General features: G+C 40.4%; 1 protein-coding gene across 3 annotated transcripts in view; it reads right to left on the bottom strand.

The window, feature by feature from the left end:
• Positions 1-335: 335 nt before the first annotated feature.
• The window catches only part of MOCS1 (molybdenum cofactor synthesis 1), a 28,847-nt gene continuing 9,638 nt past the window's right edge, over positions 336-19,544 (bottom strand). Inside the window, exons 2-10 of one of the 3 annotated variants that reach the window (XM_030946165.1) lie at positions 16,264-16,428; positions 13,492-13,585; positions 11,965-12,026; positions 11,613-11,724; positions 11,208-11,320; positions 10,463-10,573; positions 9,535-9,655; positions 8,227-8,274; positions 336-4,292 (exon numbers count right to left, since the gene is read on the bottom strand). In XM_030946165.1, the coding sequence (XP_030802025.1) occupies positions 3,424-4,292; positions 8,227-8,274; positions 9,535-9,655; positions 10,463-10,573; positions 11,208-11,320; positions 11,613-11,724; positions 11,965-12,026; positions 13,492-13,585; positions 16,264-16,329 (1,596 nt within the window). In that variant the 5' untranslated portion in view covers positions 16,330-16,428 and the 3' untranslated portion in view covers positions 336-3,423. Of the gene's footprint in view, positions 4,293-8,211; positions 8,275-9,534; positions 9,656-10,462; positions 10,574-11,207; positions 11,321-11,612; positions 11,725-11,964; positions 12,027-13,491; positions 13,586-16,263; positions 16,429-19,544 lie in introns of all 3 variants that reach the window. The other 2 variants (XM_030946164.1, XM_030946166.1) reach the window with 2 other exon arrangements.

Below are 19,544 nucleotides of genomic sequence, written 5' to 3'. Positions count from 1 at the left end.
GGCATGTGGGAGAAGCTGGAATAATGACAAGAGATGATGAATTATGATGTTAAACCCACAGGATTACACATTTTAAGAACAGCCAGATTAAAATGAGTTTCTTTCAACAACAGCAAAAAAAAAAAAAAAGTTCTTTATAGTAATAAGTTATTATGACTGATCCCTTGCTAATTGCTGACTAATCATGAAACTTGCAAAGCCTGCCTTGTTGCTTGTCCCAAGTAACTATTCATAGAAGCTTTTGGGTTAAAACATAAAGATAAATAAAAAGGATATTCAAAGTAAGGCAAACCACACTCCATTGCAACTAGTATTTATTAAAAATACAGTGGAAAAAAAAGCAAGCCTCCAAAAAGTAGTCATCAACATCATCAACTTACACCATGGCCCACCCAGCACCACGGAAACACAGAGTGCTCTCAACCCATTTCTCTCGCAAAATGTTGACTCATGTTTGGTTCATTACCTATAAATGTGCATAGTTTAAAGACTTGATAATGTAACATGAGCATAAAATGGCACCAAAGTCAGTTTTCCCTGCACTTCCAGCCACTCTCAAACCAAGGAAGTAGTGAAATGTGCGTAAGTAGCGAGATGTGCATGGTGGTCATGCGTATGCTCAGTAGTCCCTGGTATGGCCCTGAGTCCTTTGTGTGAGCTTTGCAGCATGACAGCAAACTTGAATCATATGCCCAAAGCATTGTTTTATTGCTACTGAGTACACAGAGTTTCTTTTTCATTTTCAAAATTAGCTAGAGCCTGGGGCAGGCCAGGAGGGCAGGGTGTGTTGTGCGTGGTGAGGGGAGGGAAGTGCTTGTATCAGTCAGTAGACTTAGCAGGTTACATGTGTGCTTCCTTTTCCTGGCACTTTCTTTCCAAGCTGAGCTAAGGAAACTTTCCGTGAGCATAGCAGTTCACAGATGTGTTCAGATGAATACAATCTCTTGTATGTGCAGGATTGGGTGGGACTGTTGGTGTCAGTATGGCAGTGCTGGCTACACTCCTGGGAATGACAGGGAGTCAAGACTGTAACAATGGATGTAGATTGTCCTAGTTCTGACCAGGACATGGGTAATTTTTGCAGGCGCCAAGAGAGGGCATGGCTAACAGCATGGGTGGTTATTATGGGGACCAGGAAAGGGGTCTTTCCAGTAAGGGAGCGGTCACTTAGTGCCTGTTCTCTCTATTATAGTGCCTGTTCTCTCTATTATTGAAGGTGTTACTGCTTGTTTCCTTATTCTATTGCTGCTTCCAGTAAATTGTTCTTATCTGAACCCATGATCTTAACCTACTGTGCCTCCAAATTCTCCTCTCCAGCCTGGCATAGGGAGGGAAGAGCGAGAGAAAATGGAATGCTAAACTGGGCAATACCATTCCTAAACCACATCATTAATGTACAAATGCTTATGGATTTTGGGCACCAAGATTTCCAGATTTCTTTCCCTTTCAGCTACAGCTGCTATATCTGTCCCTCTCTGCACCTTATCTCACAATGACAACAAACAATAATCAGATCAATTCACCCGCAATGGAAAGAGTGCCTTTTGTTGTAGCTGGTGTAGGAGATTTGTGAAGCATCTGTAGCAAAACCTATTGCCTCCTCATCTGAGACCTGTGCTTACTTTACATGAGCAGGATGTGCATGGCAGTGTGGTGTGCTTATAGTACTTTAACCACTTAAGATGATTTTTTGGTAGTGTCTTTGACCTTACTAGAATTGTCTTGAACCCTGTGTGTATGGAGGGAGCACCCCGAATAATGTGCAGCTTCACATTAGCCATAAGCAACCAGTAACACCCTGTTTAGAGCACTGAAATTAACATTCAAAAAGCAGCCATTAATATTAACAAGAATGTTGAGTAATTTCTTCTCTAGGACAGTTAATTACCAAGGCTAATTAATGCTACATGACTGTGGCCACTGCTACATTTATGGGAACACTTAAGTGCTCCACAGCCAGAAGACTTCATGAAAAGCAAATTAGAGAAACATGCAGGAAAACACTCTGGCAGAGGCAATAGTAACTACCTTCATTTTCCAAGTGGCCGGTAGTATTAAAGTCTTTTTTATCTGTCAGAACTACACAGGTTGCTGGTTACTAGGAGCTGCACTGTGGCATTAAAAATTTGGAGTCTTCTAGGGCTTGGTACAACATCTCCTTCTAAAGTCAGGGAGAGCTTAATACTTCTGTGCATGGCAAAATTAATCCCTTAAGCATGCAAACAAGGCATCCGTGTATTTCAGTGCTAAGGTCAAAATGCTGGAACATGCTTCTAACACTGTAAAACATATCTTTCAGATCAGAAAAATAATTCTTCCACACCCAGAAATCCTCTTTCTGCATCATGTTTTACAGAGCACAAGGCAGAAAACTGGGCAGCTGCCTTTTTTTTTCCTTTTGAAACAGATTATGGGGGTATTTTCCACTTACATGTGTCTATTATGAGGAAAGGCTGAGGGAGCTGGGTCTGTTCAGCATCCAGAAGAGATGACTGATGTCTCAATGTATATCAGTGTCTAAGAGGGAGATGCCAAGATTATGGAGCCAGGCTCTTCTTGGTGGTGCTGAACAATAGGACAAGAGGCAATGGACAGAAATTGATGCACAGGAAGTTCCACCTGAACTTTTTTACTCTGTAAGTGAATTAGCACTGAAACAGATTGCAGAGAGAAGTTATGGAGGCTCCCTCAAGGGAGATATTCCAGTCTGGACACAACACTGTGCCATGTGCTCTGGGTGCTTGAGCAGGGAGGTTGGACCAGGTGACCCACTGCTGTCCTTTCCAACCTTAGCCATCCATTCTGGGATTCTTTGATTCTGTGAAGGGAAGCAGTAGCACTGCAAAGGGATGGGAGCTGCCCATGGAACTCTAACTGTTCCATGTTTATAATCTTTGCTGTATGGTGAAGTTCCCCAGCTGTGTTCTTCTCACTGTCACCCTCTAAATTCAATGAAGAAGGTCAGGGGAAAGACAGACAAACACAATTCTGAAATCTTAATCCTTGATTTAAAAATAGTTTCCAAATAACAGCACTTTCAGCAGTGGCTTAATTCCCAGAGCTCACAGTTGCATGGTGTGATGACAGCAGGTGTATTTCACAGCACAAAGGAAAAAAAAAAACCAAAAAACCAAACAGCTCTGTGGTATAAGCAGGAATCTTTTCTCAATCTGATCATGAGGACACTGAAATGGAGGTACTGGCAGAGTGGAGAAGTCTGTCCGCTAGAAAATACACATGGTTTTCAACAGGGATAAGTGGCTCCACTGTTCAAGTGAGCTGACAGAGTAAGGCAATGCTGGAGGCATGGTACTGAACACACCTGCTGAGGTCTCCAAGCCCACCAGCTGAGTAAAAGGACTTCTGTAAGAGGCTGAACAGAAATAGTGTTCACTTGGAGGGCTGGAGGTATCTGAATATTATCTAGACCCTTGAGAAGTCTCCCCTCTGCCCACCTGTCTTACTAATCAACTTGAGCTCTTGGATGACAATGTCATGAGTGACTGCTTTGCACATGTCATACACGGTCAGCGCAGCCAGGCTGGCAGCTGTGAGAGCCTCCATCTCCACGCCTGTCCTCCCCCAGGTGTGACAGGAGCTGCGAATCACCACTGCATGCCTGGCTTCATCCAGGCTCAGAGACACCTCAACGTGGTACAGAGGGATATTGTGACACAATGGGATCAACTGGCTGGTCAGCTTGGCTCCCTGAATTCCTGCAATTTGGGCTACTGCCAGCACATCCCCTTTCTTCACCTGGTTTTGCTTCACCATCCCGAATGCCTTCTCACCCAGGAGAACCACGGCACCAGCAACAGCACTTCTTCTGGAATCTGGCTTCCCACCAACATCAACCATTGTGGCCCGTCCTTCCTCATCAGTGTGAGTCAAGTTGTCAGAGGCATGAAGTACCCTGGTGCAAGATCCTGAATCCCTGGTATGGAATTCAGATCCTGAACATGCCTCTTTGGACTGACAATCCACAGGAACTTGGCCAACAGAAGCATCAAGGCACTTTGAATCAAATGTGGAGCTTGGGTCCTTCTGGAAGACACAGTAGCCTTGGAGCTGGGTTTGTAGAATTCCTGTTGCTATGTGCCACTGTTTCTCTGGGTGAGAGCCCGGTAGGAAAACTTGTCCTGTGAATTTATTTTTCACTGATGCTTTTCCATTTTGTTTGGGTAAACTTGCTCTCAAAGTCAGCCAGTGGCTAAATGTGTGGCCCCACTGTTTTGAATTTGGGGGATTCTGTAGGGCATCTTGGCATAGTGGGAATGACATCAGTGCAGGCTCTGGGGAAAAAAACAAAAAGTAAGATGAGAAGAACATCTTACTAACTGGAAAGCTAAACTGCCTGTAGCAGCTGAGAACCCTGTCAGCGAACTGCTTGGGACTTCCTGTGTTGCAAAAACCTCAATAAGCATGCAAACACCCACTTTTTTCCTCTACCTCCTTTTCTTCTCTCTCATCAGTTACCCACATTTCCTGGTTTGCTATTAAAAATGACAAGACTCAGACTCATTTCAAGGTCCCTGACAAAACGAAGCAACTTACTTTCTAAAAGTATCAACACCTTTTGAGAAACAGCAGCCAAGAAAGCTTACAGGAGCATCAGTTCTGAAGAAAAGTGAATCAGGGCATCTCAGCATCCATTTGGGACCATCCCAGCACCGGCCTTCTTTCAAAAGCTTGGCAGGGTTAATAGGAAATTCTTACACTCAGATTCTCAGCTCTGCCTTTTCAAACACCTCCCTCCCAGCACAGGCAGCTGCACTTCCTCCTCTCATCTCCTTCTGCAGGGAAGGGTCATGCCAGCACTTGAGGACAGCAGGGACCAGAAGCACTGCAACTGTACTGCCTACAATCTCAGAGGGTGATGGGAACCTCTCATATTATTGCCAGCTCTTAACACGTTAATGACAGCTGAAGTTTAAGCACTGGAAAAACCACAGTCCCCTCACTGACAGATAGAGTTTAAATCTACTCAGAAGCATGTTCCAAGTTGAGCTGGCAGAGCTCCCAGCTGGCAGAGAGGTAGTAAGCCCTCCTGCCCCTTTTCGCCATTTAATGCTTTGGTTTTGGCATTTGCACTGGGCTAAAAGCCAAGGGTGAAGACAGAAGGAGTCTCTTTCACATAAAAGTGAATAAAATGTTTTGTAAGTAAAGAAAGCAGTATAGAGGTGAGTGGCTAAGCCCTGGTTTAACAGCACCACTGATAAGCATGCTTCTCTTTTTCTGAAGAAATGTGGCATTAGGCTGTGTTCAATAACCTCCTTTGGTAGCTCTGGTATTCAAGGACTTCCTTTTCAATCTATCCACAGGTGCATCAAAGCAGCTTCCTGCCCCTCTGCACATTGCTGAGCTACCTCTGCTGCCCAGGGACTGTCCACATTGACAGTAACAGACACAGTGTACACAAAGGTCTAATTGTTCTCCTCCATCTTTTTTAAAAAGAAACTCACCAAACTCTTCCTTGTTAGTCCTAGCCTCTGCTAAAAGAAGACTGATGCACTTAGCACCATTTTCATCCAGAGTACCTCCAAACATTGGTCTGAAAGTACCATTCCTGAAGCTTAAATTAACCACAGATTTCACTATTACAATCACTGCAATAACTTAAATTCAGGCAAAGGCCTTTTCTCATCTACAGCTGATGGTCTGTAAGTAAGATTCCTGCAAGTTTGAAGGCATGTGTTTACCTCAGAAGAATGGGATTAAATGGACATAAATATACCGAGCACAACATTTCTCTGCTTCAGAAGAGCACAGAAGATTATTTTCTTATTCCTCATCTCTTGCTCTCTCTTTCCATAGTGGGGCCTAACCTGAATACTCCTTTCAAAATCCAGGAACTCAAAGCACTCTGTTCTTCTAGATTCCTTGATAAGCTTTAAAGCTGATGCTAAACCCCTGTGAAAGTGTCTTGTTTTCAGGAGAAGCCAGACTGCAAAGGCAGAGAAGTACTTCCTTCCACAGGGTAAACACACATGGGTGGGAGCAGGGAGAAAAGTTTGCTCAAGTAAAGTGAGAAGTAAACAGACTGCAAGAGACAGTAATGAGTGCAAAGCATCTTTGCTTTTCTGAGCAACCTACACTTCCTGAAGTTCTATATCTAGTCATCTCTATTTGCAACCAAATTGCTCATATAGCTACCAAAAAAAAAGTAATAGTTTTCTAGTTTTTGAAACCATCTGATTAATTCCATCTCCTTATATCCTATTACTGCATCTCAAGTTTAATTGTGTCAGCTTCCAACTAGCACAATCTCAGGGGGGAGAAAGAAGGCAGAGATACTTAAACTAATGAGGAAATTCCCATAACTGAAGTGAACCCAGGAGAAAAAGAACCTGCTGAAAGGAATATTTTGATTAAGGGAAATAAGATACAAACCATATAGCAAAAGATTAGACAACAGCAGTGCAGAGAAGACGCCAGGTTTGGCTTACTGAATCTAGCAAAACCAATTAGTGATTTCCACAGCAGTCATTAAATTTCATTAATTCCATACACACACTCCCCCACTGACTGCTTGCACGCCAGCATTATTTGAAGTTTGTAACTAATTCAAAACACAATTAGGAAATCTCCTAATGATTCCCCATGTGACACAGTGGGATACTCTCCACTCATCTCCAGTCTCTCCACTGATGCGGTGACTGCCAGCAGTCAGTCTCAAAGGGAGATGGAACAGCTGAAGGAGGAGGACCTGGACAGGCTGCCTCTTTCACTGCATGTAAGACAATGTTAAAGCACTTTTCAAAAGGAAGTTGGATTGCTCAGATCTGTAGACATCCAAACATTGCTATGAATGCTAACTCTGGAGTGTGGGAATTCTTTCAAAGAGAACTTGAAAAATTATGTAGGTCCCAGTGAGCTGTCAAGAGTTTAATATAGTATTTTTCATCTTAAAAAAAACAAACCCACAGTTTTTCCTCATGCAGCAAGTCAATACACACTTTAAACAAAGGGTCCTCCTTACCCTTTTTCTAGAACACAATGCAGCAGTGCCCAAATACGAGCAAGCAACGGCACAATCTTGCACCAGCCAACATGGAAAATTATGTCTCATTAAAGTGAGGCACCAAGTGAAAAACATTCCCAGTGAAGATCTATGCCAAAGACCTATGTAGATCCTATATCCTAATAATGGCAACATAAGTACAAGCCCTGGGGGCTTGGTTTAAAAATACAGCAGTTGTTACTATAATATCACCTGTTGCAAAGACTTGCAAATTAACGCATGCTCCCCTCCCACAGAGTACCTGTTTTAAAACCTGTGTTTTAAGCTGCCCAGCAGCTAACCTGCTCTGAAACGTCAATGAAAGGATGAGAGTTTGGATTTGAAACAATGTTCATGTCTTTCATCCTTGTTTTTTTTCCACACCTTGTTGATAAGGAGAAATGAAACATCTTGCAATTAACCGCACAAAGCCAACTATTATAACCATTTCTTAAGGTTTCTTGAAAGACAGCTATCTTACAGAATAGATAAACATAGACATGGACAAGGTAAAATCACACTGAAGGAGATGTTAAAAATCAGTAAGAGAACCACAGCAGCGCTACATCACTCATGAACATAGCTTCAGGCAGAAGGAGTGTTAGCAAACAGCTTCAGTGGACACTAGAAGGAAAAGAAAGGCTGTTGGTTCATAGGTCTTTCATGATTATGCTCTGAGACTTTGCAGCAATAAGAGGCAATTTTAAAAGAATAAAGCCCCTCATGTCAGATTCTGAAGTAGCAGTGATGTAGGAACACTTGCATTTCTGTCAGCTTGATGGCTCTATGTATGTTATAAACAAAGCTGAATTTCTTAATCCATGGATAAACTTCATTCTGCACCCTTTATATTTATATGGCAATACAGTCAAAACTCACCTCAAACTGTCTTATAAGTAACTATACTGTTTTACTTGAGTACAAAGGAAGATGGTGGGAAGGTCGATTACCCCTTTGGAAAATGTAATGAAGTGTCTTAATTAGAGCAGACAAAACCAGGGCTGTCAATTGGAAAACTGGGTAAGGCTCGGTAGGGACACTAAACCTTTCCTCCTCCTCCACTTCAGCATGTTAACTATAACTGGCTAATTAAGAAGCCCTTTTCTTTGCCTAAACCTAGAGCAGAACCACAAGCTAGATTTAGAAGCCAAATCTACTCTGTTCCCCCAAAGACAGAAACCGAACAAAATCATTGTATGTTTTTTACGTACTGATTTGTCACCCACCAATCAGGACCATTGGCCGGTTTTTCATCCGGGAAATGTTAAACATGCCTAGAAATAAAATAAGGAACACATAAGAATCCCAGCTTTTTAGGCTTTAAGTCATGCATCTGGTTTACACGTTTAGTTTTCTGCTCTTCAGAGTGCAACCTGCACACTAGGAAAAACAAAGCTCAGTAAAGGGAACCAGAGGAGGGGGAATCCAGCACGTATAATTTAAAACTATTATCTGCCTGAGTCTCCAGGCATCCAGCTGCTGTGGGTCTAACACACTGCAGAACTCTTTCCAAGAAAGCTTGCCATAATATGAATTACAGCCTACCTACTATAGAATTCAATCTATTTGAGACTATCTTGTCTCTAACAATGGCATTTGACTGTTCTAGTTCTATAGATAAGCTGTTAATAAGTCTTCCAGTTCAAAGAAGTTCAATCACAGAAAGCCCCAGGGACAATAATGAGATTAACACAAACTGAGAGAAGATAATGTCAGGTAAATGCTGATGATGGTAAAATGACTTTAATAGACTCTTCCCCATCCACTCCCTCCTTTCCCAAACCAGAATTCACAAATAAAGGGTCTACAAATAAAGGAACTAATGCCTCCCCACCTTCCCTTGGGTTTATAAGGCACTATTTTATCTGGGTCAGACCAATGTCCCTTGGTAGTTAGTCTACACTTAAGATTTAAAAGCTACCGTTAAATTTGTTTCACACATTAGGAGAAAAGGGAAAAACCTACTGCTATTAATCTGTCAGAATCTGCAAGAAAACAAAAGGGCCAAAGCGTATTTTTAGTGTACAGGGGACTAATCCATGATTATAAAAACCAGTTCATGTACAAGAGGTCAGCATTCCCAGCTGGAGCCAGATTACAAAAATTCAGGTTCAGATGTTAATGTTTATATTAATATAAATTCAGAAAAGACAAATGCAGCCTGAGAATGTGACATCATGGACCTTGTGTCACAACCTTATGCAGAGCACTAGATGAGTACCCAAAAAGTCCTGAATGGTGGTAAAGAGATTTGTCACTTCTAGAAACATGTTAATGCAGTATTTGGATTGACAGCTCAATTTAGTCCTTCTTTTACAGTAAACTAATAAAAAAAAGGATCCAACACAACTACTCAGCTTTACATTTCGCTGTTGTTGTTATGAGCAGTGGTATTTGCATCTATTTGAGAGCGGAAGTCAGTCCAAAAATCTTTCAGACAGTTTGGATTCTAACTCTCATGGAAGGTTACAAGTACCAGGGCATTGTTTTCCCTATCACTGCTGTTATTTCTCAACAAAGTACAAAAAACATACCAGCATGCTGTTTCTTTTTTCTGCTCACTGCTGCTCCAATAATTTGAATCAACTCCTCCTCTGAAGCACCTGACCGTAGGTGATCCCTCAAGGACACTTCTGAATTCCCAAAAAGGCACACCTGTATCCAACCCGGGGAAGGAGACGAGGAGAAATGAGAAATAATAAAATAAATTACTTTTACGAGTATTTTGTACTAACCCCAGAGTGAAGAGCTTTGAAGAGACCTACCCTATTGAAGGGAACATTTATGGAGATTGTTTTCTTTATCTCTCCTCATTTACATGCAGACAGCCTGGGATGTTTATGCAGCCTAAGCACATTGGACCTTCACGCTGCCTCAGTCAACTGATGTTAGGCAGCAGCACAGCTGTTGTCAATATCAGGTGACAATGCCTAAGTGCCAATTTTTAATTGAAAACTTTAATTTTCCCCCAGAAACTGCCAGTTTCAACGTGGCAGGAAATGGTTATCCCTCCTTGTTCTACAGCCATTGAGCAAATGTACAGGCTGCTCTTGAAGGAGAAGAGCTACAAGTTGTTTGGGAAACAAGACAAGATCCTTGTGGAATGCAAAAGCCAAGCCCTCACAGCTGCTTGGACCCTTTTTTAATGAGAAATCATCTGCTTGTCACATGTTTGATTCAAAATCATCTTAAAGATTAGAATAAATGTTTATATTTACTGGCTTTGCAACCATGTTTTACAACTAAAGTTAACTATGTTAGCAAAACAGAGAAACCAAAAAAAAGGTGATGTAACATCTCCCTAACAGCCTGACAAGATGGAACAAGAGTTCATACAGAATAAATAAACAGGCGCTAGCTGGTAATAATTATGCATCTTTACATCCCAGCTACTTTTAAGGCACAAATTTCAAAACTATTTTCACTGCATGAAATGGAAAGGAATCCTGCTTCACTACCAACCTTTAGGTTCCCATCTGCTGTTATCCTCAGCCGATTGCAGGATCCACAGAAGTGCTCTGACATGGAGGTGATAAAGCTGATTTGTCCCTGGAAATGTGGCACCTTGTAACTCTAAAGAAATGCAGAAGAGGAAAAAAAAAAAAGAGTCAAATACAGACTCCTAGCTTTTATAGCTCCACTTGCCTAAAGATCAGAAAATCTTTTTTAACATAGAGTTTCTTCAGCCCTAAGATCATATCAAAGAAAAAATAAAAGCAAAGTCAGCTTCAGGTGTCCCAGTCTATTCTGCCCCATTCCTAGAAATCTCAAAGTTGTTAACTGCTTGCTCCTGTAGTTATCAACTAACAGGTGATGCCTGTAGGAACATGAGCTGGAAATTCCCCATTTGGCACTGTACACTCTAAAACAACAGTTTTTTCACTGAACAACTCTTCCATCAGGATTGTTAATGTGGAGACATAGACTGACAAAAGTTTCAAAAGCTGCAAATACAGGATACAGGCCTGGCATTCTTTATATCTGACTGAAAATACATCTAGAAAACACATTGTATTTATAAAGGTACAGACTATGACTAGGACTTCATAAGCATCAAGTCTTCCACAGGCAGCTTGACCAAAACCCAAGAGTTACCACACTGAGTATTTATTACTTTGGTTGTCAAATATCAATGCTGAAGTTGGGATAATTTGGGGGGCAGGGAAGGAACAGGGGCATATTTTACACATTCTCTGTCCAACCCCACCTTGGCTGTGCTGGAAGTCTCACAGGGTAATTTCTCCAATTCTGGCCATCGCTGTTTAATTGTATCAAGCATTTCTTTGTAGCTCACCATCTTCTTGAAGTTCCATTTATTGCCTAGAATTAACAAAACCAGCTTAACCTTAGACTGTGGATTTTATTTTCTTAATTAGCAGAGAACCACCTTCACATTCTCTGTAAGTATCACTTAAGGAGCCACCGAAGTGTCCCAGCCCCAACGAGTCCTTCTATACCTTATGGAGAGAAGAAGATAACCTGCAAAAAACTTCAGGCAATTCCTAATTCCCTTGAAGAGCTTACCAAAACTTTCAGAGACAAATCTATGGGGTGAACATCCACCAGCCAGCTCACTTCTGTCCAAGACGAATCTCAAAGCAGCAGTACCTACCATCAAAGGGCATGTATTCTATGAACCGCACGTCAAGGGGCAGATCCTTTGTGAAATCCACAAAGTCCAGCACTTCATCCTCATTGAAGCCTCGCATCACCACACAGTTTACCTGCAGGTAAAGCAGACACCTGAAATCAGCGAGCAGAGTGTGACCTGCACCCCCAGCTGCACAAGGAGATGATATGAATTCTCCTTGTTACTTCTTCATGAGATCTTCAAGTTTTTCTCCAGTTTTAATAAAAATTATTCACGGGGTGGGAGGTGAGATGGAATATAATAAATTCCTCATCAGGTGATCTGTATGTATGGTAAAACAAAACAGTTTCAGAGTAAATAACATTGGCCTTACCTTAACAGGATGGTAGCCAAGTTCAGTGGCTTTGTGGATTCCTTCCATTACCTTGTGAAAGCCTAAGATACAAGAAGAGTGAAAAATAATTTTTATTGTTTCAAAGCAGAATGCAAAAGGTGGTTATTTAGTACAAGATAAAGAGATGACAAATAAAAACCAATCTGATTCAGTAGACAGGGCTGCAAGTAAGAACAGCTGCAAAAAAAGACTTCAATTATACCCCCCCTCACAACCCTCAAAGACTACCAAGTTACTATACTCAAGTCATTGAGATCAATATTTAACTGATACTTGAGTAATCAACAATACTGGCATGATTTTTTAATATCTTTGGATATCCACATATTAATAGCATAAGATTCTGCACTCCCCTGTAAGACAGCTTTCCTTGTGTTACATTCTTCTTAAAGGGAGTGGAAAGAACTTATGAACTGCCTCCAGATGCACTGAAGAAGGAATAATAAATTAATGTTTATTTTATAGTAATGGCTTGTGTCTTTTCTGCAATGACAGAATTTCTCTGTTCTGAATCAGACAGCAATGTTGCTAAGTGAATTTTAAAAGGATTTTTCTAAAGTACATTTGGGGTGCAATGGGTTTAGGAACAACAAAAAGCCCCTTGATTCCCTGTTCAACCCTGGCCACAGATGTAATTGGCTTCCTAAAGCTACTGACTTCTCCATTAGTCAGAAGATCAGAGGCAGCATTTTTCAGGATCATGATTTTTATGACTAAACACAGGAAATTAGTGAACAAAATGTGGCAGGGATTAGAGCATTTAGGAAAGCAATTCAATTGGCCTTTGACCCTTGAAAACAAAGATAAAAAACTACAGTAACTTCAAGGAATGAAGTGCCCAGTTTCATCCTACCATTTGGTGTGGCCTACACCTGCCAGCTGCTGTCAAACAGAAATATATAGGTAATTAAGGGCAAGTGTCTTTGTCCCTACATATACCTCTTAAAGCTGGAAGAAACTAACAATGCAGTTTTAGAATTTCAAGGTCATTTAGGAAAGCCTCTTAATGATCTCATTCAAACCCCCTCTTCTGTCTACTTTCTTTAAAGTTAAGACCTTTCATCAGGACATCCATTCCATATTTTGTGTATTATTCCCTCCCTGCCAGCAGCTGGCAAAGAATAGAGGTGAGAAGAATGAGACAGCAAATTCCCAAGCTCTGGGCACACATTTCTGGTGAGTGGGGGTGCTCAGCTGCTCGCCCCATGTTTGTGAACGCCTCTTCTACCCTGGCAGGTTCTAGACTAAGTTTCATTCCTATTCTGCACATGAAACTCAGGTATGAGAGACTAAACAGTGTATGAGACTGAGCTCCTTCTTCCAAAGCTGTCATCTTCAACAGCAAATACTTTATATGTGCTAATAAAAGGGCAGTATGTCTCAGAAGTTTTGATGACAATCCCCATGCTGCTCCTAGTAATATGTTTTTCTACACAGGTCCATCACCCTCCCTTTCCTTATCTATGATCTACTGGAAACTCAGATTCTCTAGTGAACAGATCATACCTTCATTACTCTGTAGATGCTTTAGCAGATACAAGCAGTCACTCAGTAATATTCTGTGCATATTTACTATGGGATGCATCAGTAAAAAAGAAAACTAAAGAGACAAAAAAAAAATCACTTCACTGCTCTCTGGCTAGTAAAGGCATCATAAAACATGGACATAGGAAAGCAGAAAGATACAATTATTTAATAAACCAGTTCTAATCCTAATCCTGGCTGCAAAAAGTGGTGAAGAGCAATGTTATTTCACACAGTGAAATAACTCTTGCAAACAACTGTTTGCAGTTATGGCCTGTCACACTTCTCAATCACCACCTACTTGTGCATGTGCCCAGGAAGTTTCCAGCACCTGTGGTAGATCTCATTCCAATTAAGCAATTGCAGGCAGATTATGGCAATAGAGATAACAATACACTGCTGTAAACACAACTCAGAGCCATAAATGGGATAAAAAATCTCTGTTACTGCTCTGAAAATCTAATCTGTGACCACAGGATTATAGAAAGGAGAAACTCAATGTAACTAAAAAGGCCAGGAAGAAACCACTTCTCCTCTTTTACCCAATGAAAAATTTCAATACTTTCATCATATTTGATTTCTTCTGAAGTCAGAACTTTAGCCAGCTTTATAGTATAGAGAACCTTAGAGCCACCCAGAAAACTCCTATATGGAATAAAACCTCCCATCAGTTAATCCTTACAGGAAAAAAGGCTTCAGGCCTACATTTATAGATACAATACAGCAGTACTTTCCTTGTATGAAACACACATAAAAAAAAAAGGACAGGCCATGAAACAGGTTAGACTGGCTACCTGCATGAAAGCATTCTTCATTTGTTCATCCCTTAGAATGTGGTAGATTGGAAAAAGTAGAAATATTACAGTACTCTAAAATGCTTTCACACGTCACTGAAATCTCTGATGATCTCACAGTCATTATGTCTATCCCAACCATCTGCAAGTAGGAGCAGATGTGATGCAGGGCACCTGCAACAAAGATACACATTTTCTGCATCTTCTTAAAACCCTACATCAACTTTCCAGAAAAAGAGAGAAATTATTCCAAGTTTCTCAAGTTCCTGGTAAGCTCCATAATCAGATGCCAGCTTTACTTTCCAGAGAAGTTATCAGCCAAGACCAGGGATCCCTCTCACCCTAACAGAGCTAAATATTGTTGCAAGTGGAACTGCCATAGGAGACAGGGTAACTCAGTAGGGCAGGCACTCTATTCTGTGCTCACTCCATACTTGGAAATCTCCTATTAAATAAAAGCCCTCAAAAAAAAAAAAGGCATTTTACGTAATTTCAGCCTTTAACCTTAACAAAAGAAAAAAAAAAGGGAAAAAAACCCCAAAGCAATAGAACTCAAGGTTACTATTTTTACCTGATCTCTGCTTGGAAAAAATATCTATGATTTAGAGACTTTTTCTCCTTTTCAAAAATATTCACTAACGGAAATTTCCCTGTTCATTGTCCATGCTGTTCAGTTGAGCAATTTCTCTCTTTGCTGGTAAAAGACCTGTTTCTCTTTAAAAGTGGAAGAGAGCATTTATATAAATAAAAATTACCTTCATCCCCTAATAACTTTTAGTTTACTTTATAGGCAGCACATTCCTAACAGCTTCTAATCAGATATGAAGATCTCTGGCCTTTAATTCAGGAAGCTGGAGGCTCAGGTTTGCCCCTTCAGTGGCAAAAGAAGGGCTTGTTCCTAATGAATGTCACAAACCATGTAATACTCAAACACAGAGAGCAGAAGGAAAGAGCACAGTCAATATCTGTTTGTTATTAGTTACTCCCAGATACCACTCTGGGAGCCATCTGTGCCATGACACAACCAGATCAATGAAACAGCCTACACTGGAAGGATAATGCTCCAGTCAGCTTTATGACAGGAACTGATTTCTGCACCATGACACAGAAAACTGAAGCAGTGCTCCCACAGAGACTGTTGACAAGGACACCTTCCTGCACCTGCCAGCAGAACTTCGGTTTGCTAGCAGTGATTCAAATGCTGACATTACTTCCCACAGCATTCCAGATTTCTACAATCCTTTCCCACATGTACCTGAGGCTGTTGCACCATCTGGTGGCTACTTAGAGGTTTTGTCAGAATTAGAAGTTCACACACTGCTGAAGTTACAGTGCTGGACAGGAAGAGAATGATACAACATCAAATCCGTTTTAGTTTGGAAGGAAGCCCAACCATGAAGCTGAGCTCCATCAGCTTTAGGATTCAATTAAACCAGAATCTGTAAGACTGGGCATATCCAAGTGTTTCTCAAATTTTACTTGCAATTACTTGCTCAGTAGGAGAGAAGTTACAAAGCCAACAGCCCTCCTCAAATTACCTCAGGCATGGTTTATGTTTATTCCTATTAAAAAGTAGTGGATATGGAACATCACTAACCACAAGTGAGACCACTGCTAGCACACCCCAAATATAACTTCCAGAAACAAAAGACTAGGAGAGTCCTCTTGAGATCTATGACTAACCAATTATAGATTATATGACTAACCACATGACTAACTGTGGTAAGCTGAGCATCTTCCATTTCACCAGCTCCAGCGAAAAAGGCTCGACCTGCTAAGCATTACAGAAAGGAGGAAAAACAATCACTACTGAATAATCTAGTATAGACTAATTTTCCTACCCTAAGAAGGATAGCAATTCACTTCCCCCCCAAAAGTAACTGACTCTGAAAGATATAGTAAGCAACTCAGGACATTCCTGCCAGTATTAGCACAGTTGCCTTAGAAGACAAGTTTGTACCTTTCCTTCGGACAATGAACTCAAATTTAGCTGGCACCAAAGTATCCAGGCTAATGTTAATGGCATTCAGTCCTGCTTCCTTCAGCCGCGGCAGCAGTCTGGTTAAGTTGATCCCATTGGTTGTGACAGCAATGGTTTTCAGCCCTTCTAGCTTGTCCAGTTCACCTAGGGAAGAAAAGTAAAAAGAACACTTTAAAAAGTAGTTAAACTAAAAGGTTTAAAGGTTACACAGAAAACCCAAAAGATTTGTGAAACAAAGAAAAATGTATCATTGAGTGTGTGAAGAAAATGCGGACACTTCAGTGCTTTGGCCTTCTTCCAGTTGTATTGGTTTAAGAGACCAATTTTAGCACATATCCATTTCAAAAGATATGAGAGAACAGTTTATTGCAAGCAAAATTGGTGGTAAAGTTTTGTTTTATTAAAATGCACACTAGTTTTGTTCCTAATTTCTTAAATACCTACTTTATTGTTGAAAGACAGCCCCTGATTCTGTGTACTTTCTTTTCCTCATCCACCTTTGCAAACTGAATTTTATGTCCTGCAATAATAATAAGCAGCAAGCCATCCCTTTCACAACTGACACCTGATCTGTTTATTTAGCAACTTCTATCCTACAATGCTTTACCAAAAAACAGCTCTAACCCAGAGGTAGCTGCCAGCAGAAGTTTAAACTTATGAAAGAAATACCACATGCAGTCCTAACTAAACAGAAAAAGGTCAACATACTAGACTATTACAGAGAATCCAAGGCAACAACATCCAAAGGGACAAAACATTTGCACTTGACAACTGAAATATTTCCATTACCAGTGGTAGCCTGGCCGACTGGAGAGTGCTTACGCAAGACACTAAAAAATGGCTAACAAAAGAAAACAGCATAAGAAACAGCTAATATCATGAGATTAAGATTTAGAAAAGAGATGCCTCCTCATAAGACAAATGCAGAAATCCTCAGCACACCAGATCTCCAGAGATCAAGCTTTCAAACCTCCAGTTATCAGTACAATAACAAACAAGAAAAAAAAACCCTCATAAACAACTCGCAGAAGCAGAGCCACAGCAAAATAATTTACTTTGGTTTTCCCTCCCTCCCTCCCTCATAACCTCCACCCTAATTATTTAAGAAATATTTGAAGAACCCTTACTCTTGAGGCAGCTGTAATTACAGCACAAATACTTCATAGTCCCTTCGTCCCTTACTATTTTACCTCTATTTATTTAAGTTGATAAGGGCTTTATTTCTGCTTTATCTCATGGCCTAGCTCTTTTCAAAATATTCACCCTAAGCCAAGTCCAGAACAATGGTTGGAATGGGTCAAGCTAGGTCACAGCAAAGATGCTGAAGTTTACAGCAGCAGCATTTTGGAACATGATTAGGAGCTCCATAAAGACATGAGGTTGTAGGGAAAGAGCAATCTTTACTAAGAGAGATTTTTTCCTGGCCTTCAGCTCTCAAAGTCCTCCCAAATGACCAAGAATAACCTCTTCCTAGAGGATAAGTGCTAGTGGCTCAATTTTGCCGAAGATTATTCAATATTAGCTATCACTAGCAGCCTAATCTTTGTGAGAGTAAAGGATACATGCTACAGCCAGAGGATAGTTTGGGAACATCACTACTTTTATTTATAGCCTCAGAACGGCTCAACCTCAGAACGACTGAGAAAAAAAGTCTAGGTGCCATAGAGGTTTCATTGCTAGAAATGTAAAAGATATATTTATAAATATTTATATCTAAATATTTATTGTAAATAAATAAAATATACAAAATAAATGCATAAAGGTATTGAATAAAACTAATGTCATTCTGCAGCCTAAAATGGAAAAAAATTAAGAAGCAACACCAGTTGATTAGATCACCACAGGCAGCAGCTGATGTCCATGCATCTTTTTCCTCATCAGACAGGGTGAGATACAGGATGAGGCACTGGAAATACACTAATACGTGGAATCAGCTGTAGGAACAAGCTGGACAGTAGACAACTGTGGGAAGTTAGAGATGGAGGCTTAACACTAACACGTTAAAAAGGACCAGTGAGAAAATTCTACCAGATGTAACCTTCACAGTGTCTTGGCTTCTTGACCTCTAAAATTAAAAGGGATTAAAGAGACTTCATAACTTTGTAACTCTCTTCATACTTGTATTAAACCTGTTTGGTGACCTTTAGTCACTGCTTTAGCACCAATCAGCACAAGCAAAGGCAACTGACAAAAACTAACAAGTAGAAAAGGAAACAGAACAGGTGCTGTAAGTCCACAGTATGAAGCTAAACCATGTCAAGCTTGAGCCATGAAATAAACCACTTTACATTTATGTCTTCCTTTAGGATATGGAGCCTCTTCTTAAATAGACAATTTTCTTACATATTCTCCTCCAATCATTTCCTTAATTGCACTTCTCCTGATGGACTCCAGAAAAGGTGTGTATGCTTCCTAACAGATGAATTAAGTCTATCCGACACCACTTCTCTATTGAAATGGGTATAAAAAGTTGCTATGAAAAGGCATCCAATATGCCACCCTCCACCCCATGGAAAATGATTTCATCAGTGCAGATGTGTACTCGTCAGACTACAAATAACAAACAACAATCAGAGAGTTCATATCCGGTGCTTATTTAAACTTTGAGTATCTCAAAGGGGATAGATTCTATATTCCCCTATCAGTTGCTTCAGAAAAGTCTCGAACATATGTTTTTAGCAGTCCCCAGGACATAATTTAGCTTTCAGCAAGTGTTGGATGCTGACTCACAGTTTATATACATGCATCTGTTAAAAGATTTTAAATAATCTAAAGAACTGTAGCAGGTCTCTGAATAGCATGGTCTACTACAGTAGCTTCAAATTACATCTGTTCATTGAAACAACTAAAAAACTTGAATTTATGTATTAAAAAATTTGGTAACAGAATCCAGCATTAACATTTTTGACCTTTACTCAAAAGAGTAAAGGTATTTCACAGATCATTTGTAGTTTGGAGAAAGACTTGCTGAAAGTAAACCTAACTTAAACGTCAACCCAATTCAGCACCAGAGATATTGTAGGCAGCTTCTCCAAAACCATTTAGAAAACCAGACTGACTCTATCCCAGACCAAACCAGTACATTGTGCTAAGAAGGCTTCAATAAAGATGCTTTACTCAAATTCTGCAGAAGACATTTTTGGGCTTGATTTTCCCTCAATGAGTTTTCCCATAGTTATTACATTGATATATTTACTTTTGAGTCTGATCTTGATCCTGGACTGAGGCACCATAGAGTAACACCAAAGTCTGAGAAAACA

Source organism: Camarhynchus parvulus, chromosome 3 (assembly GCF_901933205.1).
Source record: "Camarhynchus parvulus chromosome 3, STF_HiC, whole genome shotgun sequence".
Lineage (NCBI taxonomy): Eukaryota > Metazoa > Chordata > Aves > Passeriformes > Thraupidae > Camarhynchus > Camarhynchus parvulus.
Note: the sequence above shows the minus strand (reverse complement) of the source record. Positions and strands in the feature narration are given on the sequence as shown.